The 27,475-nt window shown below is 37.0% G+C and overlaps 1 protein-coding gene across 1 annotated transcript in view; it reads left to right on the forward strand.

Moving 5' to 3' along the window:
• Positions 1 to 27,475, forward strand: part of AK9 (adenylate kinase 9) — a gene marked incomplete at its 5' end in the record, with an annotated part of 59,875 nt that overhangs the window by 4,190 nt on the left and 28,210 nt on the right. The window contains 12 exons of the mRNA XM_084261516.1: positions 1,516 to 1,628; positions 3,482 to 3,658; positions 4,386 to 4,511; positions 5,923 to 5,997; positions 7,423 to 7,521; positions 9,421 to 9,560; positions 9,638 to 9,818; positions 10,256 to 10,400; positions 12,336 to 12,469; positions 13,141 to 13,297; positions 15,567 to 15,678; positions 16,115 to 16,185. Of these exons, the coding sequence (XP_084117642.1) occupies positions 1,516 to 1,628; positions 3,482 to 3,658; positions 4,386 to 4,511; positions 5,923 to 5,997; positions 7,423 to 7,521; positions 9,421 to 9,560; positions 9,638 to 9,818; positions 10,256 to 10,400; positions 12,336 to 12,469; positions 13,141 to 13,297; positions 15,567 to 15,678; positions 16,115 to 16,185 (1,530 nt within the window). The remainder of the gene's footprint in view (positions 1 to 1,515; positions 1,629 to 3,481; positions 3,659 to 4,385; positions 4,512 to 5,922; positions 5,998 to 7,422; positions 7,522 to 9,420; positions 9,561 to 9,637; positions 9,819 to 10,255; positions 10,401 to 12,335; positions 12,470 to 13,140; positions 13,298 to 15,566; positions 15,679 to 16,114; positions 16,186 to 27,475) is intronic.

The following is a 27,475-nucleotide window of genomic DNA, read 5'->3' on the forward strand; positions in this document are numbered from 1 at the left end:
ACTCTGACGTCTCTTTCCCCACACACAAATTTTAATGCTTTTTTTCAAGATAGATTCTTCTCAAACGTTTATTGGTAATTCCCTGGTTACTACTAGATCTGATTGATGGTTGCCTTAGGTAATCTTCATCATTGTTAGTCTCCCCACAACACTGCCTGTTTGGGGGTAAACAGCTTCTCAGAGAGCAAACCATTTAGGATAACCTTTTCCCATTTTAAACTCACATCAGCTGTTGTTACCCCGGGGTGCATTGATAAACAGAGGCTATGTAGCTCCTCACATCTCACTACCAGTTAGAATTCTCTAAAGGTATCAACAGCTTAGAATCCAGGATTTTCATTTCCTGGGGGAATGGCTAAACATTATGTTTATCCTCTTCTACACGTTTTACATCTATGAATAGTACCTCCCCAAAGAAGGAGGAATCTTCAGTACTAATACCTCTTGCAAAGACTGCTGCTATGTTTTTGTGCTGCATGGGTTACAGTAAAATCAAATGTATAATGGGATATGAATCAAATTATCATGCTGCTGCAAAAGTTGATGGTGTAGCCCTGCCCCTGCTACTGTAAGGCCAGAACAGAAATATGTAAACCTTTTCTTGCATTTAAATGTTACCATATACAATTTTAAGCATTTGGAGCATGCACCATATCTCCAAGGGAATATTCCTGTTCTTAGGCTAAAAAAATCCACCTAATCCTTGTTTAGTCTCTCATGAATACCGAATTCCTTGCCATCCAGTAGTACTGCAGCCATTAGTAGGTACAGTACTCTCCCAGGAACTTGAAGCCATGTGTTCACCTGTGGGGCTGAGCACTCTGATACCAGGAAAAAGGAGTTATTACCACCATGCTTGTCATACATAGTTGGTGTGTGTTGGCCAAAGAGGACTCAGCATTATGAATCCGGAGTGAATGTCTACTTCCCATGTTAGGTGCCTCAGTATGCATATGGCTTCTGTAATGCTCCTGCCTATTAAATCCTCTCAAAAGGAGGCACCATGTATCCCAGAGAGTTGTTCAGGCTCCTTCTAACGTGCATAGAACCAAAGGCCTTTAGAGGCAGTATAAAAAGCCCAGACTCCTAGTTTAAACACTTTGTAGCATAAAAGTGGCTCCTTTCTGTAACCCCTTTTACAAAGGCTTTTAGTGGCAAAAATGGTACAAAAAAGCTCATTAAAAATGGCAAAAAACCTCATTACTTTTTAGGCATTGCACTCTGAGCTAGGCACATGAGGCAGGTGGTCTGAGTATGATCTTTAATGTCTAGGTATTTTCTTAACTGAGTTATAAAACTTTGAGAGTCCTATATGAAATTGAAAACAACACTTTTTTTGTCTGGCTTTTGTCTGAAGTAGACATGGGTGCACAGTCTTTTTAGTAGTGTTGTACCATGTACATGTTTTAAAATCGTACCATTAAATAGATGTATTGTTTAAAAGAGATGAGTGTGACTGGTTATGTTTTTGACATAACCTTCTAAAAGATACATTTAACAAAATGTGTTTGGCAGGTTATGTTCTCAGTGGATTTCCTTCTCTCTCAGAGGAATACATGACTGTTTCACAGCAAATAGAGAAAATAAAGAATCTAAAATTAAAACCAGATTTCCTGATTAATATTAAGGTAATGTCCTCTTCAGTAACTTGCAAGTAATTTTCCTAAGTATTAGTAGACTCATATGTTGCATACGTAAAAAGATAGTATTTTCCCCTGTGCATTTTAGTATTATGTTTACTGAGGAATAATAAAGTGTTCTGTTTTATATTGGAATGGAATGGTACTACTTTGTCCCTAAGTGATACATCTACATCCTTAAGCATGTCTTTTAAATACCTCCAGGGCTGGTGACTCAACTGCTTCCCTGGGCAGCCTGTTCCAGGGCTTGACAACCTTTTCAGTGAAGAAATTGTTCCAAATATCCAATCTAAACCTCCCCTGGCACAACTCGGCCATTTCCTCTTGTCCTATTGCTTGTTACTTGGGAGAAGAGACCAATGCCCACCTGGCTACAACCTCCTGTCAGGTAGCAATAGAGAGCTATGGGGTTTCCCCTCAGCCTCCCTTTCTCCAGGATAAGCAGCTCCAGTTCCCTCAGCTTCTCCTTAAAGGACTTGTTCTTGAGACCTTCTCCAGCTTTGTTTCCCTGCTTTTGAAGTGCTGCAGCACCTCAATATCTTTCTTGTAGTGAGGGACCCAAAACTGAACACAGGAGTCGAGGTGCGGCCTCACCAGTGCTGATTACGGGGACAATCACTGCCCTAGTCCTGCTGGCCACACTATTTCTGATACAAGCCAGGATGCTACTGGCCTTCTTGGCCGCCTGGGCACACTGCTGGCTCATATTCAACCTACTGCTGACCAATAGCCCCAGGTCCTTTTCTGCTGGGTGGTTTTCCAGCCATTCTTCCCCAAGCCTGTAGTATTGTATGGGGTTGTTGAGACCCAAGAGCAGGACCCAGCACTGAACTTTGTTGAACCTCATCCAATTGGTCTCTGCCCATTGATCCAGCCTGTCCAAATTCCTCTGTGGAACCTTCCAACCCTCAAGCAGCTCAATACACTCAACCAAATGGGTATCATCTGCAAACTGAATGAAGGTGCACTTGATCCCCTTGTCCAGATCACTGATAAAGGTTTTAAAGACCACTGGCCCCAGCACAGAGCCCTGGGGAACACCACTGGCTGTAACTCCATTCACCACAACTCTTTGGGCCCAGCCATCCAGACAGTTTTTCACTCAGCGAAGAGTATGCACATCCAAGCTGTGAGCAAACAGTTTCTCCAGGAGAATGGTGAAGTAATGGTGTCAAAGGCTTTACTGAAGCCCAGGTAGACAATATTCACAGCCTTTCCCTCATCTACTAAGCAGGTCACCTTGTCATAGAATGAGATCAGGTTAGTCAAGCAGGACCTGCCTTTTGTAAACCAGTGCTGAATAGGCCTGATCACCTGGTTGTCCTGTACATGCCACATGATGGTAGTCAGGATGATCTGCTCCATGATCTTCTCCTGTACCAAGTTCAGCCTGACAGGCCTGTCATTCCCTAGATCCTCCTTCCAGCTCTACTTATAGATGGACATCACATTTGCTAACCTCCAGTCATCTTGGACCTGTTGCTCACGTCCAAAACACTTTGGCATTAATTGCAAGAGCAATCATGAGATTGACTGCAAAATACTTTTATCCATAAACTACACTGACATTTCTTAAAGTACAAGGTGTAACTTGCATGGTAAAATATGCTCAAAAAGGGGCTACACTCCTGATAATGGTATGTAAAATGTGCACGGGAAAAAAATATGCAAGCATTTAAGTCTGTCTTTAAAATGTGTTGCTTTTGAGAATGTTGTTGGAGAAGAAGTTTACAATTTCAAGTATTTGTCAGACTCCTACCTCACACCCTGCAGTTTCTGGGAAAAATAATATTATAGCAATACAATAGACACATGATTTCATTTTAATTATTCCTTGCTAGTGTTCAGACTATGATTTATGCCAGAGAATATCAGGGCAAAGGCAACACCCTGATTCAGGGCAGATATATCAGAGGAACCAGTGGGATCCAAACATTATTGAAAAGCATATGAAGGAGAACAATCAGCGTGAAGAGGAGAATGAAGAAGATGATGAAGAGCAGGAAGAAGAAGAAGAGGTAAACATTGCTGATTTCTAAACAGTACAAAGTATTATAATGCACTACAGACAAGGCAGAACAAGTTCCAATATTCCAGAATATCACAGTACTACATTATAAATTTTTTTTTTTCTGAACTCTGATCTTAATTCAGTTTCTGTTCTGCTTTAAGAGATGTGGGATAATACTTAAATGGTAGATTTAAATGACAGCAAATGGTGATTATTGCATAGCTTAACCTGGATTCAGTCTCTAACTCAGAACTTGATGAATTGTTTCATGCCGTAAGTTAAAAGGGTGTATTGGGAGAATGGTGACTCTGTATTGGCTGTTTCTTGGTCAAGGCAAGTAAGAGTTCTTAAATTTTGGTTATTGTAGCAAGTTTTACTAGTATTTGACTAGTATTTGCAGGATACTAGCTTGTTTTTTGGCTCTGGTGTTAGACTACTAGAAATTGATTTTCTTTCTTTCCCCCCCTCCCCCCATTAAGGTATTACTTTTGAATTCAGGTTCAATTGTTCTGATTTATTACACCAGCCAGATTTATTCATGCAAGTTCTAGGCACATTTGTCTAAATTTGCAGAAACTACACTTCAGGATAGGATCACAGTCAGCAATCACTGGGCTAATACTCATTGCAATACTCTGGGAAGCTACTGTATTTATCTTTGAGTAAAGACAAAAACCAGTTTAGTACATTATTTTATTTCTGTTTCTTAAAATATTTAACTTTTCATTCTGTAGGCTGCAGAAGATCCATTTATGATGCCAGAATTTTTGCATCAGTTAGTGCAGAGGCCTGAAGATATTCTTGAAAATGCAGAAGAAAGAGTTGGAATATATAAGGATAGAATGCTTCATCCTTTAGAAGTAAGAAAAAGCAAAATAATATGATTATGACTTTTAAAATATCTTGCACTGTTTTCTGGGCTTTTTTGAGATACATGGTATGGAGGCAGGCACGAGGCTGCTACAACATATCCCTGAGTTCTGAAAGTCATGCTAACATCAGTGATAGAAAGTTGTCATCTGCATGTTGTCATCTGTTGCTATTGTTACTCTGGAGCAAAGATAAAGTAATCCACTTTGAGTTTTACAAGTGAAACCCTATGTGCCACTACGGATGCTTCCTTAATCTAGGAAGTGAAGTATCTGAAGAGCCCAGTGTATCATCACCATTACCAAAGTCCATAGTAACGTGCAATCCTATATTTGCTGTTTGCAACCATTGCCTTTCACTCCAATAAATGCCCTTCCTCACCTGCTTCACTGCCTGCAGATTTATATACCAAATAATTAGCCCATCACTTTGCTTTATCACCTATTCACCTATTTCATTTCTGCAGCTGTGAAATAGGGTTTTTTTATTTTTTTGTCATGTTCAAAAAAGCTGGATTTACTATGTATCTTCCTCCTCCCCAAAAAACCCAAAACTCACTACAGGTCCAAAGAAATCTTTTTTTTTCCCCTTTCTTCTTTTTTTTTTTTTCCTTTTTTAATCTCCTGCTACAAGCAACTGCAAAACCTATGGATGTACTAAGATGACCATTCTATATAGAAGGAAGAGAAACTATTGTCTTCATCGTAGAGTAGTATCTGAAAGAAGTAATTAAATATTATCTATTTCTACCAAAGATAGGAAAAGTCATTTAGTTTACAGTATAGAAGATGAACCCTGACCATATGTGTAGTGAAGAACAGATTACCTACAAATTTGTAAAGGGGCTGGAGTTAGACCAACCTCTCTCAGGAACAGAGTGAGTGTTCTCATCCCTCAGACAGACACATTAACAATGGATATGGGAAGTCTATTTTAGTCTAACGTCTTATTTACTAGAGAGAAAATTGAAAATAAGAAAAATCAAATATATTGTTTACAGAAATGGAGAGATGGGACCAAAATGAAAACATTAGCCTCGCGGCTGCTATTTTCAGGAAATCTATTAACTGACATTGTTCCCCAGCAGAGAATTAAGTGGAATTCATACACAAAACGTTACTGTATCTTGATTCTTTGTAGCTCTCTTACACTTCAGCTAGGATATCTAGTCTGTTTTCTGAACCCATTGTATCTCCAATTTTGGACATCTCTCTGTATTTATCCATCACTAAACAAAAGTTTCTCTACGGAAGATCTTACAAGTCATCAGTAAAATAAATCTTGGTTTTGCTGAAGTCCACAGGAGCCCAGCCTTTTGTATTTATAGGAACAGAATGAGCTTCCATGTCATTACCTGGTTAACTGTACTCTGTTGATGAGTATGTCTTTGTTCTTAAACAGGACTTGATGGCTGAATGGGATTGTCAATGTCTTATTGAACTGGATGGCAGTCAGCAACCAGATGATCTATTTGTGGTAAGCTATGCACCAGTTTAGTTAACCTGCACTAGAAATTTATTTATCCATTCTGCACATTATTTTCTTTATTAAGGTGCTGGCAAAATTTGAAGTTGTGTATAAAATTAATTTAATTACTATTAGAAAACACAATTTTTGAAATGCTTGCTTTTGTTGCTGTGTTAAAACAATTATAAGATTTACTGCACTGCCCCCCCAGCTTACATATATGTTAAATGAGAATGTTTTCAGGCAGGTTTCAAACTCTTGTATTGTATCCATCTGGTTTTACTGCTTCATTTTGTGTGTTAGTGTAAATATCATCATTAACATGAGAAATTTTTAAAAAATCAGTATATTTACAGCATTGTCTTTGTGTTGGTGTCTAACATAATGACAGAATTTTTATGAACTTTGGGGTTGTTTTACAGTGTAAGAGAAGACACTTCATTCTTTTGACAATTTTGTTGAGTGCTTGTGTAGATTTTTAGCTCATAACATAGCAACACATTTTCACTATTAAAAAACTACAGTGATTAAAATCTGATGATAAATAACCTTGTCTGCCTCAGAAATGAGTTGCTTCAAATCAGAACCTAAAGTATGGGGTTGAAAATGAAGTAACAGAATCTTTGACAATGTAGGAAGTGAGCTGCTCCTGCAGTTTCCCCTCTGTGTGAAACAAATTGAATCAATTATGATTCTCTAAGTATTATTTCAATTTATGCCTTCCTACTAAGTGTAATCCTGTGGGGAAAAGACCCGACTAATTTCGTAGAGTTGGAATGTGACATTTCCCTATTTATGATCTGATCATGAACATTTATCACAGAAAATGTATAGTAAAGGCAATCAAGGTGTGTAATGATGCCAAATGTTTTGCTTATAAGTAAGGCAAAGACCTGTTATGAAATTGTTCCAAACATGACAAATTTGATTGTTTAGTTTCAAGAACACTTGCATTCAAGCAAAATTACATTCAGGCAACACTTCAATTAAATTTAATATCATCTGATTCTCGTTGGCTGGCATCTGGTTTTAGTATCTTTTAAAACAGATTACCCAAAGTTGTCTTCTTTCCAAGGGTGCATAACCAGATCTCCTAAAGAGACCTTCCTCCTTTTCAGACTGGAACTCATCTGAATACTTCCACTGCTTTGTAGGAAAGAATCCTTCACAGCCTATGCCTTTAGAAGGCTTGTGATTCACAGCATAATGAGGAGATACAAAGACTGTGATTCAGCATTTTGCACTGCCTGTATCTACCAAATAGCTTGTTAAAACTCAGCTCAATAGCATGACTCCAAGCTAGAAACTGGGCCTTAGTGTATATGTAGCCATTATAGAAATGCTAAATTACAATTTTAAAAATACTTTAGGGGTCCTTTTGGATCGCAAAAGTAGTTTTGATTGTTACTGAGTCAAGAGTAATTTTCTCTTCAGTCAGTGATAGTTCGACTTCAGTCTCTGGGTGTTCGAAATGGAGCTCCTATAACTAGACTTCAGAGTCAGGAAGAAGAAATGCTGGAGGAACTGGAAAATGTAAGTGCACTTTTCTAAAATGTAACTGACTGTAATAATTATAAAAATATTTTTTTCTTTTCTGCTGTAAGCTTAAATTGTAGCATCCTTCTTTCACAGCAACCAGTTTGTTTTACTATGCAATAAGGGCATTTTTTGAGCTTTGATTTTCCAGAAATGTGGATTTAAGATTAGTCTGGGACCCAAATCCACTTAAAATAGTATGAAAAGAAAACAGTCTGTCGTTAAAAAAAGGATTATAATAAATTTTTCAACAAAATGTTTGTTTTAGCAATAAAGAATTAATTCCTTCCAAGAAAATTAACCCAAAACTTTATCCAAAGGATAACAGTCTCAGCAGCTGACTCCTAGCTCAGTCTTTACTTTTTTCCTGAATGAGAAGCTGCATGCTAATACAACTAATGCTAATACAAATATTGCAACATTGTGCACAGTTGAAATCACATACATTGTATTTCCTGTCATGAATTAGGAAGATGAAAGTGCTGAATTTTGCTGAATGATGACAATTATAATTTGTGTCATTTCAAATGAAAACCTTTGCATAAGTGTCTTCACCTAGATTCATTTGCAGTCATCTTGCCTATTTCTTAAAACCTTGAATGTGTGAATGGTACTGGAACTGGAGACCTCACTGTACATTTTCAGAGAAATACTCCCCTCTTCATTTTCTGTTTTGTCAGAATTCACAAGTGAAGGACTTCTGTGTCAGAGGCTGTCTGTATTTATTATTTAGTTAGTTTTGTGTTTGTGTTAGTCTGTGTGTAAGCTTTCAGCATCCACTGTATGTGGGGCACAGAGTTCTGCACCTTAATTGGACATTATGTAGAGAATTACTTCCCTTTGTGTTGAACTTGCTGACTTTTAGCTCTGTTTCAACTAGTTGTTTATAAGCAAAAGCCAGCAAATAATTTTGTTCTTTTTATCTGCCCTCTAATAACTCTTGATTTCAAATTTCTGTCCTGTTCTTATGTAGGTGTCTTGTTCCCGGGCTGAAGAGTACCAATCTACTTAATCATTTCTTCTTACATTAACATCTTTTTGTGTGATTGATCAGTCATATTACATTTTTCTGAATTTTTATTTCAATTCTACTGCATACTTTTTGAGATTAGAGCAGCAGAATGCACATAGCAGTAAAGATGGGGGCAGAATTTATACAGTTAGAAAAAAAACCCTCAAGACAAACCTTTATCTTCTATTCTCTCTTTGCTAAACATTCCTAACATTCAGTTCTCTGACTGCCTTTTGGCATTGACCAGATGTTTTCCTGGATGTGTGTAGTGTAACTCCAAGATCTATTCCTGAGTGAGAGTCAGTGACAACTCATCATTTTCTGTGGGAAACTGCAGGTTTAAAGCCTGGCTTCCTAGACCCTGAATGTCCTTCTGCAGTCCTTCATAACCAGCACTGGTCTGTAGTATTCTGAAAAATAAACCTTAGGATTCACTTACTATTCACCTTCTATAAAAGGTCTATAAAACTTACTCCTGTCACATGACATTTCTGCATGCCTAAAAGAGATATTTTGGCCTTGTTATTCCCACACAGAGGTTGTGGTCCCTTCTTCACCCCCTTTAGAAGAAATCTGGGCCATTTTCTGCCATCTTCAATAAATGGCTGTTTTATACCTCTTTACTGTTTTAAACTTGTGCAAATAATAAATGAACCCTACAGAAAGTTTTGTTAAGTGAAATTGAAAAGCTAAATAGCTTCTCTTTGAATTTATCCTACAATTCTGAAATACTTTTTTTTATTTTTTAGAGACTCTAAGCAGCACAATGGGGTTTTCTTTATAGGTTTTCTACTTTTCCAACTATTTAAAAAAAAGCTAAGGACAGGTTATATGTATCTTCAGACAAAAATTACATATGCTTCTATTGCTGTTTTATTAAACAGGATGAACTTTTCCGGGTTCTGTCAACTTACAAACGAATAGCACACAGATATCGGTGGCGTAGGAGCAGGTGGGGACGAGCATGTCCTGTGGCTCTAAAGGAAGGTGATATTGTAATGGGAAACCCCACCTTGGCTGTCAGGTTGGTGAAATATGATACTTTTTATTTATATTTCTAAGATAACTGACTATATCTGCTAGTTTCTCTTCTGTTTTAAGTTTTCTAGGTAAAATGTACCTACTGTCATCCCCAGAGGCTTTGAAAACATTTATGTTGAATCCACGGCCTTACCTGTTACCACCAATGCCACTTCCTCCTTGTAAAGTACTAGTATTTGGTCCTCCATTCTCTGGAAGAACAACTATTTGTAACCTAATTGCAGACAAGTATAAAGGAAAGGTAGGTTTATTAATGTCTTATGGGACAAAGATATCAGTTGAGGCTTGGGAATTGATTAATTGCATTCTTACTCCTGTTGTAAGAGTTAGAAATAGCAAATGTAGATCACAGAGGATATAGTAATTAAACGAAACTAATTTTTATAAAATTAGCTCCATTTAAAAAACATTCTTATTTACCCTTTATGTAGGACAAATATTTCTGTCAGTTATTTGTCTCATTATAATAATATTATGAATAACTTTTGCATCCAGGATAATGAAATATAAATGCAAATTAGAAATTATCTTTTCCAAAAGAAAACCCTGCACTTGAATTATATGTAATTTTTTTTTCTGAAACTTACAGAGCTTTTCCAAATTTATTTGTCTAGAAGTTGGATCAGATGCTATATTCCTCTTCTGTGATATTCTTATGTTTTCAAATAATTACATTAGGTTATTGATATGGCCAAACTCATTCAACTCCATATGGAAGAACTGAGAGAAGGAAACACTGAGCAAGTGCAAAAGAATGCAGTTGAAAAGGCTATAACGGAGGTGAAAAATAGGTTGGAATTAGAAAGCCAGTCAAGAGAGCCAGGTGAATAAAGTGTTCCTTGATCTTTGAAGCAATTTTATTTGATTTAGGTTATGTAACTGAAGCAATAGCTGTCACTTTGACTTACAAAATATTACATAAGTTGTTATGGTGGTTGTGCATTGAATATAAACTAAATGTGTGATGAGGGGAATAGCAGAGTAAAGTCAGTATTTTTAATATTATGTATAAATCCTCTGAAGTTGAGGGTCACAAGTGTGTAAGAAAGAGCTTTCTGAGCTCTTTTTGGAAGAAGAAATTGGTTCTCTGATACTTGCTCAGCACATGTAAAAGGGGAAAAAAAAAAGAATCTGATGCCCAGTCCATTTCCAAGCAGCGATCCCACCTCCCAGTTAGCTTCCCCAGTTATAGGTGGAGCATGACGTTATGTGGTATGGAATATCCCTTTGGCCAGTGTGGGCCAGCTGTCCTGGCTGGACTCTCCCACTGTCTTGTGCCCCTGGCAGGGCAGGAAGCTGAGAATTCCTTGACTAAGCACTACAAGTACCTAGCAACAACTAAAACCATCAGTGTGTTATCAACATTCTCAGACTAAATCCGAAACACAGCACCATGCCACCTACTAGGAAGAAAATTAACTCTTGTCTCAGGTGAAACCACCTGAGGATGGTTATCCAATATCTATGTCATGCTCAGAGGACTTTCAGACTAGCTGCACTGGTATCTTGTGGGCCAAACACTTAATGGTAACAGCAGAGTAAATGTACATCTGGAAGGAATCAATTACTTTGCATGTTCCAAGAGTGCTTTGCCATGTGTACCAAAGCATGGGGAGGATCAGGAGATTCACTTAAAATCGACTTCGCTGAATCAAACTAAAAAGGGAACATGCACGTGCTCAGAGGGTCCCAGTCTGCTAAGGTGCTCACATGGCATCCAGCTCAGACAACCACTTTGTTCTCTTTGAGGGGAATTAATCCAATTAGCTCAAAATCATTAAATATATTTATAAAGATCTAAAATGGAAAATTAAATAAATACAGATTGTGAGGTAAATTTTACAAATTTATCTTTTTAAAGAAAAATGTTTATTCCTTCAATTGTCCCTTCAATTTATGACATTCTCATTATCTATGATAACTGTAAAGTCTGTTTGGTTTTGGTTCTAGGTTAAGTTTTTTACAGAATTGAAAAATTTAGTAAGATATTGTCCTTTTCCCAGGGAGTTTGTAACTTGGCAAAAATAACCTGATAATGTGTAAATTTGTTAATGGAAAATGTATTAACACAACCAGTGAAAAGTCTTGGCATAACCACAGAAAGTAAATGAGATTTTTTCCAAATTATACTCTTCACATAGTTGATACTGCAGTTGCTTAAAACAGTTCTTCATCAAGTTTTATCAAATTATTATGTAAATTGTAAGCTTTAAAAAAAATTAAGCCATTATAGTCCATTGTGTCAGCAATTAATAACAAAATATGGATACAGTATTAACGTTTTGTGCGTCTTAGGAGATACAGACTTCTTGATTGTTGACAATATACTGTTTTGATCTATGATTTTTATTGATTTTTAAATTAATCTGGTCAACCTTTTGATACCGTAATCAAAGAGGAAACAAATCAAAGGAAATTCTCAGGTGCTGCAGGTTAAATTTTTCTAGTACACAAATATGATTCCATTCATATTAAAACAAGATTTCACTTAGTGGTAGAAAATACTTGATTGGATTTTTTTGTAATTAGAGAGCAAACCAAGATCTTAAAACTTATTTTATGAAATACTCTTTGGAAGTGCATTCAGAAGAACTGTTATTTGATTCTTGCCCAGTATGATTTTGTAATACTTCTTAAAATGACTGCTGCACTGTAATTATGAAGCAGTTGAATATAATTGCCTAGCAGTTAGTCCTGACCAGAGGAAATGAGTATTTCAGAATTTTGTGAAGGGCTTTAAAGAAATCTGTATTGTTAGGAACATCAGAGATAACTGCTGACCACCCAGAAGTTCAAGTGATAGTAGAAGAAACAATAAAAAGTGCATCAGTCCCTGAAGTTACATTGTCACCTGAAATCTATGCTGAAGTACTGGAGAGAGCTATTGCAGAGGTAAAATTACAAGCACTGCATAACACTTTTTTTCTAAGAGCAACCTGCAGTAGTGTATACATTATCTATACATAATCCTAATTTTTCTGTTTGAAACATCAGTTTAGTTTGTATCACATAGTCTGAAAGCTTACATAGGATTGAGGAGGGACTGAGCAAAATCATGAAAGACAAATCCATTTGGAGGACTACATATATACATATATTTATGTATATATAAAAATTATTTCAGTCTCTCAAAATACCTGGGCTACAAATTGTTAAAGGCTGGGGTAATTATCTGAGGGAAGTATCACTGTATGCTTGTCCTATTCTTATACTCTTAGTCACTGTTAAAGAGTTCAACACCAGATACAAGTGTTTGAAAAGAACTCTATATGAAGGCTTATCCAAGAATCTTGAATTGTTTTAAATCTGTTCACTGGTTTGTAACTATTGAACTTCGAATCTAACTTCTTTACAGGCAACCTTAAAAAAAATCACATTAATTTTGTTTAAAATGGTTTTATTTTGTTCAGACATGCAAAGTTACAAATGTCTTACTTTTCATTGACTTGAAATGACAACAGGGAAAAACATTTAGAACATCATTTTGTATTGTGCAGTCTTTTTGAACAGCTCACAGTCTCTTTTAGTCTTTTTATGTTACTGAACCTGACATTTCTTAACAGCTTATGAAGAAGAACAAAGACAGGTTTCCTGGCGCTCCAGAAAAAGGAGGATGGGTAGTGGATAACTACCCTCTGTCAGTAGATCACTGGTCAGCTTTATCAGAAAAAGGACTTATACCTGACACTGTTATCTGTCTGAAGAACACAGAGAAAGATGGTTAGTAAATGCACACTAATGAAACTTTTTTTTTCCCTTTTTTTCCCTGTGTTGATATCTGTATATAAAGCACACTTAGAGGAAAAACTAGTAGTTAAGTCAAATTTATAAAGTTTCAGAGGTATACAGAAGGAAGCATCCAGTGAATCAACCAGAGTACTCCAAATTTCTTGCAATTTGAATTAAGGGAATTACACAGAGTTGAAATCAGGAATGCTTTACAAAATCAGTATAGAAAACTCCTGCTATTTATAATACTATTTCCCCTATTTACCATCAGCAGTAAATAACACTGGACTCTTGCACTTGAAGAGTTTTTTGGTTTGTGTCTGGTTGGCCACCAGCGTGCAATGTGGCTCTCGGTCAAGTTTCCTTGCCTGCACATTATTTTCCCCAGTTGCAAAATCAGGTTATAGATAAGAACTTTCACTGCTGGGGCAGGGGGGCAGATCTTGGGGGGAAGAGGAGGGTGAAAAAGTACCTGTATTCTGGTATATCCTGTTCCACATCCTGGGGCCAAAAGTTGAGCAACATACTCAGATTGATACAATAGCTTAGTGCCCATGAGTTCAGAGGAAGGGATTTTTACTCCATTGTTTCAAGAAGGAAGGAAGGTTGGTACCAGGCATGAGGAAAGTTCTGCCTGCCAAATTGTATCTGCTTGATTCATGCTACACCACAAGTTTCATTGCCCTGTGGCAATGTTTGATCATTACCTGCTCAACCCAGTCCATCATCAAAAGGTCTTTCAGTAGTAGAAATTTCCCTTCGAGAAAGGAATGATAGGTCTGTTCATACTAAGTTCAAGAAAGCTCAATAGCTGCTTGATATTAGAAAGTCCAGAGAGCTTTTCAAAGCCTGTCCCTGAATATAAAAAACAACCTGAGTAACTCAGAACAAATTTCCTATTTTAAAAACCCCAGCCTTTTCAGAAGCATTTCATCTTATCAGCTAATAATATCATAACTAGTAATCCTCATAACTCAGCTACAGCCCCTACACTACTTACTTGGCTTTGTGAAATTTTGAAACACCTTAAACATATTATTATAGTCTTACACTTACAGTGTGGCTGGACCTTGTATACAGACTAAATAAAACCTTAACATTTCTATAAGAAAATTCTAGACCCAGTGCTTGTCAGAAAGTCCTGTTTGCTGCTGCTATCATTCAAGAAGACATCATCACAGTTACTTCCAGAAAGACCTTAAGGACAAATTGCATTTCCATGCCTCATCTTTTCCCAGAAATTTCAAGCATATTGAAATATTTGTGAACGTAGTTTCTGGGACACAGTGCGTTGTCCTTTCCTATAACCACAAAAAGCACCTTATTCATGTGTTTGGCATGTGGTAACATAATGGCAATATTGTGTGCTAAATAATAAACAGCAGGAGTCAAGCTCTAGCCTTTTCTCCAGTGAGAACACTGAAGTAGGAGAGATGCTTTCAGAATTATCTAGTGACTGTATGACATATGGGAGGAACAAGTATGGTAAAAGAGAGAGGATCATAATGTCTGCTGTATGGTTTGGCTAAAAGTGTAGCTTTTGCTTATGTATATGTTCACTTGAATTTAGGTACTTTGCTCAATTTTGTTCCTTTCTTTTTTTTCCATTTCGGCAGTTGTGTTAGCTTTGTATTTGAATTCCATTTTTTTGTCACTTAAATAGTAATGTAGTTGTGGAGTTTACATTTTCACAGCACTTTGAGACAGTACTTTGTAAGCTATTCCCCTGAACTAGTCTAAACTTGCATAACTCCACTGATGAAAATCAATTTTAGCTACACAGCGATATAAAATAAATCTACTTGCCAAATTAAATAAGTCAGTAGAGGTCCTAAGAGGAACAACATGTTCTCTGTTTCTGTCAACCAGCTGTAGTAATATAGTTATGGACTTATTTTTATTTGAATGCTTTTCATTTGTTTCTTTGGTTTTCTTCATACACATACAAACAAAAGAAATGACAGAGTAATGCATGATACACAGAAATATATAAGACCTTTCAGTGCTGTCTCCCCTTTTAGCCTTAGTCACAACCTTCCCATATCCCCCACTGAGTTTTAAGTGCTTGAAATTGAAACAAAAGCTTTAAAATCTTAGAAAACAACAGCATAATAACCTTTCTGTGGCATATATACCTTTTCTTTGGTTTAAAAAGTAGGAGAGATGTCTATCATATTAAATAACTAATACAAATAATTAACTCAACTTCAGTATTTTACTGATGCATAAAACTCATTATTATTGTGTAATTGTACTGCAGGAGTCTGTATACTACGCAGAGCATACTTAGCAAATAAGGATGAAATCAATTCTAAGATTTTGAAAAGACTAACAGATGAAGCATTAAAAAAGAAAGAAGAAGAAGAAGAAAGGTAAAATATTCTAAATAACTGAATGTATAAAATGAGCACAAGAAAATTATAGCCTTACATTGTGTTAAAGGTATCAGGGCATCCAGGAACACAAATGTACTAAAACAGTATACTAGGACTAGTTGTGATGTATAGGAAATAATCCAATACATGATAACTTCGAGGAATATCTCATTTAGATCAGTAAATAAGGGGGCAGATGATTCCCTTGATAAATGTGTTTTCATTAGCCTTTCATTAGTCCAGTTTTTTGATGCAATGAGACAATAAGAGTTTAGATGATAACATATATTTGATATTTATTTTGTACCACCCAAGTTATATTTCCATTTCCAACAGTATAGTTTTACATCTTTTACTTTACATTTAATATATCTGCAACTTGCTTCAATGGTATTTATGGTAAGTGTTACATTGAATGGTGTTTTCCTTACAGAAGAAAATTGCAGGAAATACTGACATCAGAGAAGGATCAATCTCTAGAGACTGCTGAGGAGAAAGGTGAAAGTATTTATAAATTCACTTCTATTTTATTAAATTATATGTTTTAAATCATTTTGCAATTGGTTTTTATGCAGATTTTACAGTTTTTATATCCTTTTAAACATTCAGCATCTATAAAAATGATTTTATATTTCTATATTTGCTTCCTTTGCTGATTCAGGCACTCATTTCCATGTGTCATTCTTAATGGATATTACAGAATAGAGATGTGTATTAAATCAGCCAGCACAGTTAGGTTTTTTAATAAATCTGAATGACAGGAGTCTCTTATCTCCTCTAGTAACTCTTCTAGGAAGGTTATTAACTATATTGAAATTTCCTACCCATCAAAAAATCTTTACCCCCTCATAAGGTAGAAAGCATTCTTAGAACTTAGCAAATAGCTAATGAGAAAATCACAACACTGTCTGATTTCCTTTTCTTCCTCCAAGAAGCTCAACCTGAAGCAATTAAAGGGGAATGGAAATTATTTCAGGAGTGACTTTCTTAACATGCATTAAGAATTACTGAATCTGATAGCAACATACTTATGATCCAGTAGCCGAGTAGAGGTGAGGCTGCCGCAGCACAATGTCCCCAGGACCATGTAGTAATGAGTTTGAGAACGTATTGTCATTTCCCCTTTTATCCTCTTCTTACTCTATTATCCATGCTTGTTCCTCCCCAATCCATTTTAATCTCTCATTCTTCTTGCCTTTAGACCTTCTCAGAAACCCATCATAATGTTAAGTCACTCACAATCCCTAAGTGCTTTTCATTCATCCCCTAATGAATATCATACCCTGTAGGCAGAACCCCCCTCAACCAGGGAGACTATCTCTGGTTGACTCTTCTCAAGAGACCTCAAAATCAGATAATGCCTTCAGTATCCTCTTTTAATGACCCTCAGGAGAGCCAAGTCAAGGTTATATTTGTTCTGATTAGGTTACTGAGGTTCCCCTACCTGTCATTGTGGGCAGAGAATGGATTGAGAGCAGCCCTGAGGAGAAGGACCTGGGGGTCTTCATTGATGTAAAGCTCAACATGAGCTGGCAATGTGTGCTTGCAGCCCAGAAAGCCAACTGTATCCTGGGCTGCATCAAAACCAGCATGGCCAGCAGGTCCTGCCCCTCTGCTCTGGCAAGACCCCACCTGGAGTACAGCATCCAGCTCTGGGGTCCCCAGTACAAGACAGACATGGAGCTGTTGGAGCAAGTGAAGAGGATGGCTGGAGCGCCTCTCCTATGAAGACAGGCTGAGAGAGTTGGGCTTGTTCAGCCGTCAGAAGCAAAGACTCCGGGGAGACCTTCTAGCAGCCTTTCAGTACCTGAAGGGGGCTTACAGGAAAGCTGGAGAGGGAGCTATTTACAAGGTCAGACAGTGATAGGACAAGGGGTAATGGGATTTAGATTAGACATTAGGAAGATATCCTTCCCTGTGAGGGTGGTGAGGCCCTGGCACAGGATGGCCAGGGAAGCTGTGGCTGCCCCCTCCCTGGCAGTGTTCAAGGCCTGGTTGGATGGGGCTTTGGGCACCCTGGTCTAGTGGAGGGTGTCCCTGCCCATGGCAGGGGGTTGGAATTAGATGATCTTTGAGGTCCCTTCCAACCCAAAGCATTCTGTGATCTTATAATCATTATTGTTCCTCTAACCATGAAAGGCAACATGTGTGTTACACGACATTTTCCCTCTAATAACAATATTAATGAAACATTTTGGGTAAAGACTCTCTTAATTTGTTCTTTTTATATTGACAGAACTGCATATTATTTTAACCACTCTTATTTTCGGTAAAGACCCTACTTTTATATCAGAATTGTGTTATACTTTGTTTTAAGTAATGAAAATATAATTTTCCCAGGCAGGAGTGAATAATCTGTGAAGAGACGCTTTGAGGGCAGGCCAACTGTCACAAATAGGCTGGATTTTTGCACCTCAGACAATTCGGTCAGCTGGGTTGAGATTTAGAATTAATTCCAGTTAGTTTTAACATTCTTCAACCTCAACAGTCACAAATTTGAAGGGCTGTACTTACCTTTTTGCCATCTTTAATCACTCCCTACTTTCTTAGAAGAATGTTGCTTCTGATTTAGATCTGCTGTCAAGATGAAGTACCATGCATGAATATCTGGCTCTACATCAAGAACTAGGTTGAGGACTTCAGAGATTTTTCTGCCTCTGCTATGAGATCTCACGTTTCTCCATCATAGCCTAAATTATCACCTAAGGCCTGTAGCTGGAATTAAAAATTGAAGTGCATTAGTTCTCACATATTTTTTTTCTCTTAGCACTGGGGGCCTAGACTGTTGTTACTCTCTTCCTTTGTAACAGATCGTACTGGTTTCTGTAGAAAAATATTATGGCGAAGCTTAAGTTCTATGCTGTCACTGTGTCTCACATACACTTTTTTCCTTACCCAGCCTGGTGTTTATTTTGCATATATTTACATAACAAGGCCTAAGTCAGAAAGGTAGTATAAGATAGACTGAATATGATAACATGTTTTTGATTTTAATTAGGTAAAATTTCACCTATTCACTGAAAAAAATAACTTCGTAAGGTTATTTAAATTACATATAAACTTAAAAAACTACATTATGACTATTTATAGCTTCTAATAAAACACATAGCTCTTCTCCAAAGTGAATGAATGTATTAAATACAAAGGGTTCTACACAGATACTCTATTATCTCTGTCTCAAACAACAGAGTTCATCTTAGTTTTGAATATCTAACTAATTTTGATCTGAGCACATCAAAGCAACAATTATTAATGATAGAAGTAATGTCATATACACACTTGTGCTCTTAACACGTGTTATGTCCTTGTTCAGAGAAAATCATGTTTTCCTACGCCTACATTTTATTTCAATAATCAAATACTGACTCACCAAAATACTTCAGTCATGCTGCTCTTAGCCTGACATCTGTTTTATTTCACATGTAGTGCCATCAGCACATTGACTGCAGCTTTTCTCCCATGTGACATGTCTTTACAAAAATATAAATGAATTATATGTTCACAGTTTGGGTTTTTTTTTAATATAGCAGTTATGGTATAAAAAACAAAAACTCAGAATAATACTCTGGAGCCCTAGTCATGCTCTTTTGATGTCCCATATAGCATATATGCATACGGTTCAAAGCTGTGGCATGGGAGGTTTAGGCTGGAGATTAGGAAGCATTTCTTTACCAACAGGGTGGTCAGACATTTGAACGGGTTTCCTAGAGAGGTGGTCAATGGCCCAAGCCTGTCAGTGTTTTCAGAGGCATTTGGGCAGTGCCCTTAACAACAGACTTTAACTTTTGGTCAGCTCTGAATTGTTCAGGCAATTGGATGAGATGATTGTTGTAGGTCCCTTCCAACTGAAGTAGTCTAGCCTACAGAAATACATATGCATTTCAAGAATTGCAGTTTTAAAAATCTTACGTAATTGGGATTCCTGCAGGACTGAGCATATTCAAATTTATGATATAATTTCAGTTTTAAAGGAAAAAATTGTTCTAGGAATGAGCAAGCTACTTACATATGTCTTAATGAGAGTGAAAGTAAATGGAGGAGACTTTGGGTAAATTTAACTAATGTATTTAAGTGAGTAAGGAAGCTAAGTTCAGTGTTGAGAATGTCTGTTAAAGATACACAAAACAATTTACATGGTAACTCTTGCTTGTAGAGTCCACCTGAAAGTTATTCAGATATCATGCCCCTTGACACAATTATTCTCAGCTTAAATTATTTTCAGAAGTTTCTCACCATATTTAAGTATTCTTGCCATAGCTTTGCATGAGTATGGATTAATTTATACTAGGAGACTCCTATATATCTTCATGAGAATATACTTCAAGCATTGGAAAATAATTATATGGCTTTGGATAGACCTGGTGTTCATTCCAATCTTTCTGAAGTAAACTTTGGGATATTTCTTTCCTGCCACATTTCAGCAATAACATATTATATACAAATGATCTTACCTACTGAAGCAAACAGCTGTCATGGTTTAAGATTTATTTGGTGTACTTTAATTGTCATCCCTGCTTTTCTGCCAGAGATTACCCCCATCCTATAGCAAACTCAACTGGAGCCCATGTATGCCTGTGCCTTCATCACCATCGCTCAGGGTGGTGTGTTAGCACAATCCCATCTTCACTGATGTCTCTTCTGCTACACTTGCTGTTTGGGCAGAAGCTCTTGTGAGAAATAAATGGGTAGCCAGAGCTCATAATTCCAGCCATAACCTCCCATGCTTGTCCTTAACAACTTTTAATATCAGTATTTGTAATAAAATCTCTAATATTGATCCCAACCTCTCTTTCTCATATTACAGATGGTGGAGGGTTGAATCAATACCTATATCTTTAGCTTTTATTTTATGTTTTTGCTTTTTTATTTTTATCATGTTAAATTCAGTAAGCTATTTTAAACAAAGCCAAAAAATAAATATAATAATAATTAAGCCTGTAGATGTTAGGACATTTTGTCTTTAGTCTTTGAAGAGAAATGCTTTTTGGAATCGATTGTAATTATAACATTTACCAGGCAGTTGATGTGTGCTCAGTCCTACAGCCTCTAAATATATTTTCTGTGTTTTTCTTGTCTGGCTTGAATCCTGATTTGGTTTTTTCCCACCTCTAACTGGAGGCTTTTCAGTGAGAGAGTTTGAACAAGGACAGTTTATTAAACTGCAGACAAGGGATAACAAATTCCTTGTACCACAAACTTCAAAGCAAGCTGTAGTGATATCAACTTCACAGTTTGTTCAGTCTGTGAGCAAAGTTGCAAGATGTTCAAACCCACGTTCTGTCCTCCTTCATAAGCCAGATATGATAATTACATTCTAATATCTGTAGTCACAGCATTTTAGGCAGAGACATTTCAATATTTGAGACAGAAAGGTTATGAACAACTCAATTAGATCCCAGATAACTTTGGTTCTTAAATTCTTTCAGTCTCTCATTCAGAGAAATAAAGGCTAAAGGATAGTGGTTTAGCACAGCTACACACTCCTTTGCAGAAAAAAAAAGAACAAAAGCCTATGGGTAGAGTCATCAGCCTCTCTGAAAGCTCTTATCACTTTCCAAACACCTGCAAGAAAAGAGGCATCTTCATTTACTTTTTTTAATGTCTGTTCATCTGTCTTCCTTGACCCTATCCAGTACCAGCCTTGTCAATGAAATCTCTGAATTATTTAGAAACACCGTATGAATTTAACACACTTAGATTTTGTGCCACAGCTATTTCCACTGAAGTCTCTGGCACTACCTGTGGTTGTTACATGTGTGAGAATTTGTATGTTGACAGCCTTAACAAAGGGTCTTCCATTTACCATGAATTTTTTTGCAAGTTGCTTTTCTCCTTGTGTGGACTCTTGATTTATTACAGATCATCAAAACCCATTTTGTTTGACTGCATTCCTGTATTTATCACAAGGAAACAAAAAACTGGAATAAGTGAAGAATTTTCTCCATTTGACACATACTAGAGATTGTGGGGTTTTATCAGCTAACCACATAAGAAGATGCTTGTTTATGAGATGAAGTTTCCTGATTCTGTATAAATCAGAAATTCAAATTTCCCAGCCTGTTTTTCATTATGTTGTTGTTTCTTTGAGGGGTAGGGAAAAAAAAAAGTACGTGAAAACAGATGCTGCAGTTTCAGATTTTAAAATATGTTCTTATTTAATATTATTTGAGTTTTGAGGAATCATAACATGTTGAGATGTACCAGAGGTATTGTATTACCCTAACAATGGTCCAAGGACGTAAGCAAAACAAGGCTTGTAGGAAAAAGTAATATTCTTTATTGACCAGTTGATACAGTTGGAAAAACCTTCAGCCTTCAGGTACACGAGCCCTTCCTCAAGTGAGAAGCACTTCCTCACAATAGGAGGGGTTCTGTAGAACACCAAGTGTGCTCTTCTGCAAGGTCTTGTTTTTTGAGAGTAGTTTGAGCTGAGATGAGATAGATTATAATGAATGAAAAATATTCTTACACAAAAGCACTGAATTAAATAAAGTAATTTGCACTTTATTCACAGTCATGTTGCATCTGGTAGATGTTGTGCCTTTCCCCACAGATCAGGTAGCTGATCATAAAATGTTTTGGTCAGCAATACCTGAGCTAACTAAGGTAACTCCTTTCTTGAACGTGATCAACTATAAGTTTTGCAGTGTGATCCAAAAATATCTTTATTTCTGTAGTTCCTCCATGTGTTTGTTAAATGTACCAATGATTTTATTTGTGCCAACAGAATTTGAGGACAATGATGACCAGCTTCAACCTGAAACTGAACAGATGCCCCAGCAAGAGTCCAGTGATTCTGCAGAATATAAAGAAGAATCTAAACCTACAGGTTAGCCTTGTAGCGTATACAATTTCTCTTGCTAGTATCAATTATTTGCCTTCCTTTTCTGCAAGCTTTTACTATATTTGAAAGTTGGGTGAAAAATATCATTCCTTAGCTTAACTTTTTTCTTTTGAAGAAGTTTATAACAGAATAGTCAGGTTAGCAGAATAATCAGGTTAGTTATTTAAGCACTTATGAATGCAACTAAAGGTATGTTGTTGTTTCCTGTTAAAAATAATGCACCATTTATTTGCACTTACCCATTATTGCCTCTACTGCCTAAATACCAAATTAATTAATGTGTACAGAGATGTGTGGAAATAACAAATAAAGTGAGCACTGCTGAAATTCCAGGTTGACATAATTGCTTATATTCAGAGGAGAAAACACTTTAGAAAGTGACTTTTATTGATTGTCAAACACACACACACACACTCACAAAAAAAGAGAAGAAAATATCAGGAAAAAAGTGGGTAAAAACCCCAACAAACCAGGAAATAATCAAATTGCAGTATTCACAGACACCTAAAGGTGTTTTCAACAAACCCTGGTTCTACAGACCATTTAAAAATTAATGTCACATGCACAGAAATTATCAGAAATTATCAGAAATTATCAGAAATTATGAGTCCATTCTCTGTGTCAAGGAATCCTGGGAAAAACGGGAGTGAATGAATTTTAACTTTGGATTTGACTGATCAAAATATGTCCTGTATTTTTCTTAGTCATCCATTGTCCAGCTTGCTAGATTTCACACGCAGTCATGTTTTTTTCTTTTCAGCATAAGGTAAAATTCTGTAGCACATGGAACTCCATAAGTTGATGGAAAGATACACAAAATCCTATAGTAGCCTTCTCTCAGAAAACACTGTGGAGGCAAATGGAGACAGTCTGCTCTAGTCTTTAAAATTTGCATTTTAGCTTTTACCTAGTAGAATTTTAAGAATATTTTAAAAGTCCAAAAGATAAATAAATCCAACATAAAAGATTTTATTTTAAATAGCATGTTAAATATGCACATTTTCTTGCATCAGAAATAATCAACTTAATCTGTAAACAGAGCTTTTTTTTTTTTTCAAACACCATAAATCAGTACACACAATATAAGTTTGTCAACGAAGTACATTTTCACTGTAATATGCTGAAAATTATTTGTTGGCTTGTATTTATAAGTAATGAACAGTCTGTATAAACAAACTACATGGGCTGTTTCAAAAAGACAAATGAAAATACATCATGAAATAGCTATCAGTCCCAAGGAATGGAAATGTCACTGTTTTTCTACATTTTGACTTTCTGTGTACTTTAATAGTTGAACTGATGAAGAAGACATGCTGGCTTCTCGTGTCTCTGTCTCAGCTTTGGCAGGGTTTGAGAGGGGAGGAAAGAAGGATTTTTTAAATCCTGAATATGGACTGAGGGCAGAAGAAGTCATATCTAATACTAGCAGAACGCTGGGGAAAAAAGATATTAAAGCCTTTCCTTCCCCCGAAACTCACTCAGAGAACGTGGGGGCAGAAAGCCTTTGAGGATTGTTTGTCTCTATGGTAACTATGCTCAGTAAAAGCAAAGAAGACACAGAGCAAAAGAATATGAGAGAAAGTGCCATATAGGCATTCCCTGTGAAAGCTTCAGATTTAGGGCTGGGGAGGATTGTTTCCTATCCCCTCTGCGAGAAGGAAAAGAAATCAAGAACAGCACTGTTAAAAAGACCTCCATCTCCTCTGAAGGAAACTTCTTTGCATTTTTAGATCCATTAATTTTTGAACAACTTTTCTTGAATATGTTTCTTCTAATTTAAAAATACCTTCTCACCATAAATCACATCTGCAAGCAGAACTATTACAGTGTGTCTAATGGCAAAGGTACAGCTGCATTACTTAACTAAAAATATCTTCAGTATTTTTGGAGTCTGAGACCCAGCTTGAAACAAATCAAATGCCAGGAAGGCAACAGTTTTGTCATAGTAAGGTTCAAATACCTGAACCAAAACCAAATAGTGTTTGCCCAAATAGAGTTGCCCAATTTTTGGGTTATCCCTTTTTCCTAGAAATGTTTCAGTTAATTCTCCCCTCTTTCCAGGGGAAAATTTCTCCAGTTCACTAAGGCCTGTGTAATCTGTTTAAAAACTCTCTAAGTATGCAATAATTGCTGCTGAATAAGTTTCCTTAAGCAAGAAAAGTCTCAGACAGGGACAGTCTGACAGACAAATGTGCCTGGAGTAGAGAATCAAAGCTGGAACACCTGCTGGTCCATCATTTGCCAAATATGTCATATCAGGAGAGGTGTGACATAAACTGTAAGTGTTTCTGAGATTAAGGTTTGTATAGGAAGCGCTCTACTGAGTGGATTCATTACCATGGTCAGTATTCTGCCTCAGATAATGTCAAACATTAATTTAAATCCATTATTCTGCTTGTATATTTCCTAAGTTTTAAGACCTACTCAGAACGGAGAGGTTTTTAAAGGGCAGGACTATAGAAAATGATCTGTTGAAGGCTAGAAAGCACGCATGCACACCTTCCATACATTATTGCTTTGAATAGGGCTGTGGTTCACAAGGCAGCACATGTGATTTCTACAGTGTGAATGTGCCAGGGATAACACGTGCAAAAAGCAGTTAGCATAACCTAGTTAGTGATGTATCCTTTGCTTATTTTCTTAAAAATAAGATTCTGTTCCTAATGGAATCATCATTACATAATGCATTAGAGCTGCCCAAATTTAAGCAGATTTTACCTGCTACATCTCTGTCTCATTCAAAATACATCACTGCAGAATGCAACATAATTAACTGTAGCATTTACACAACATCTTTTAATGCACATAAAAAGGAATGTACTTTCAAGTTCCTGTATAAAATCATGGCAAGAGACAGAAATGTCATTGCAGGGGATACCTAATGTAAAGACATATATAGAATGAATGTGTAGTTTTCTAAAATTCAAATGTTTATAAACATCTTCAACAAAAAAATATTTCCAGTTCAGGATCCGACTAAACTCTGCAAGGTGTTTCTGTTTAATGACATGCACTTGTGAATGTTTGGTTTATGCTTAGACTAATAATCATCCAAATAGAGGGAAAGTTAGCTACTGAGGAGTCAGTGTGAGAGCTGTGTTGGTCAAAGCTGTAAAAAAAAAAAAAGAGGGAATGCGTTTATTATTCTTTCTTATCAAAGATGACAAAAAATAATTGCCAAAATGCTCATTTGTTCATGTATTATTGAAAAGTGGCATGTGTTGTAGTTCATCTTGGGGACAGCATGTCAGGACACAGTGAGGGGCAACTGCTCCCAAAGGAACAGGGACCTGGCAGCACAGTGTGGTGACATGGCCATGAGGACCAGCCAGGAGCAGGGCAGCTCCAGCCCCCAGGCACTGGGCACCTCCCTGGATACAGGGACAAACTGAGGCCAGGCTGAGATGTTGACCTGTGGAGCCCATGGCTGGGCAGGGTGGTGGGGAGCTGGACACCAGCCCAGCCCTGCTGGGGAAGAGGCTGATGGTCCTGGGGGGCTGACATGGACGTCTGGGCCCTAGACAGTTGGGGGGAGCCCCAGGGGCCTGGGAAGAGACAGGTAGGCCCCAGGGTGCCCTCAAGTCCCTGAGTCAGCATATGTACTTCTGTGGAAGGCCTGATGTATTTCAGGTCCCAGTTTATCATATATATAGTAGAGGTAAATGGTAGTATTGAGGCAATAAAAGTTTCAGCCTCATAAGTGGAAAAATAAAATTCTTAAAAGCTCCTAAGTGTCTAGAAAATGACTATATTTCTAAAGGGCTACACATTAAGTCCCAGACCCATACGGAGATGGAGATAATGCAGTGTCCAAAGCTGCTGTACTAGCATTTAAGTGCCTGGCTTCATCTGTGGAATTAGGGCTTGTAGAAATAGGCACAACAAGTAGCAAACTAGGAATGGGCCAACTTCAGTGACCCATGAAGGAATGTCAAAAGGAGGCATGTATTTGAAACCCTGCGTATTTTTAAATTTGGCCAACAACAAAAAAACAGGAATCTAATTCTTTGTCAATTAACCCACTAGAGGCAGGGCCCTGGCTTGCTTTCATCTAGAAGACACTAGTGCTCTGACCTTTGATATAGTAGGCAACATAGCCATCTAAGTCAGAAAAATTTGTTAGATCCATTCCTTGTCCTGCAGACATATCCCAGCTGCTATTGATGCTTCAGGTTGGTAGCATGTTAGACAAAAGTCAGGCAGCATCTCTACTCTGACCACAATGTTTAGTACTGTTTCCGAATAAATCTTAATGACACCTCCATTGTACGTAGTGATAGCATGTTTCAACCTGGCTCTATTTGGGAAAACCAAATGTGGTGTTTGTTGATTTCTTCATCAATCCACAAGAGAAGAACAAGAGACATTCAGTTGTGGGAGAAAATACAAGTTTTCTTAAAGAAGAAACTTCATGAGGCCCCCAAAAATTGTTTCCATTTTTCAGGTTGGGGGAAACTCAAAATGAACATTACAGTGCTGCAGTTTCACAGAGTGAGCACTGACCTGCTTAGTGCTGGGAAGTAAACACTATACCCCTTTCTTTAATGTTTAGGGATTCTGTATTTTTAAAAATTGGTCAACATTTTTAACATATAAAACATTAAGTAAAGCTTTAATTTTTAATAATACCTCTCCTTTTTATGTGCAGGAAGTTATATAAGGAAAAGTAGTAGTAATTGTCTCTTTTTTTTGTAAAAAATCAGTAAAAGTTCATGGGAATAGGCTGAACCTATTGTTGCTTGTGTCAAAATCTGTTCCTGCTCTTTCAAATTCAAAACAAGACAGAAACAAAAAGAACGAGGGAAAATTATAGCAAAGTAGAAAATAACTCCATCCACTGTTGAAGCTCTTTCTTGCAGCTTCATTTCTGGCAAGAGGCACACACAAGCATACACTGTAAGTCTCAGCAAACTTACACTAATATCAGACCATTTAAGTCATTGCTCTCCA

Source organism: Gallinula chloropus, assembly GCF_964237585.1.
Source record: "Gallinula chloropus genome assembly, chromosome: 3".
Taxonomy (NCBI): domain Eukaryota; kingdom Metazoa; phylum Chordata; class Aves; order Gruiformes; family Rallidae; genus Gallinula; species Gallinula chloropus.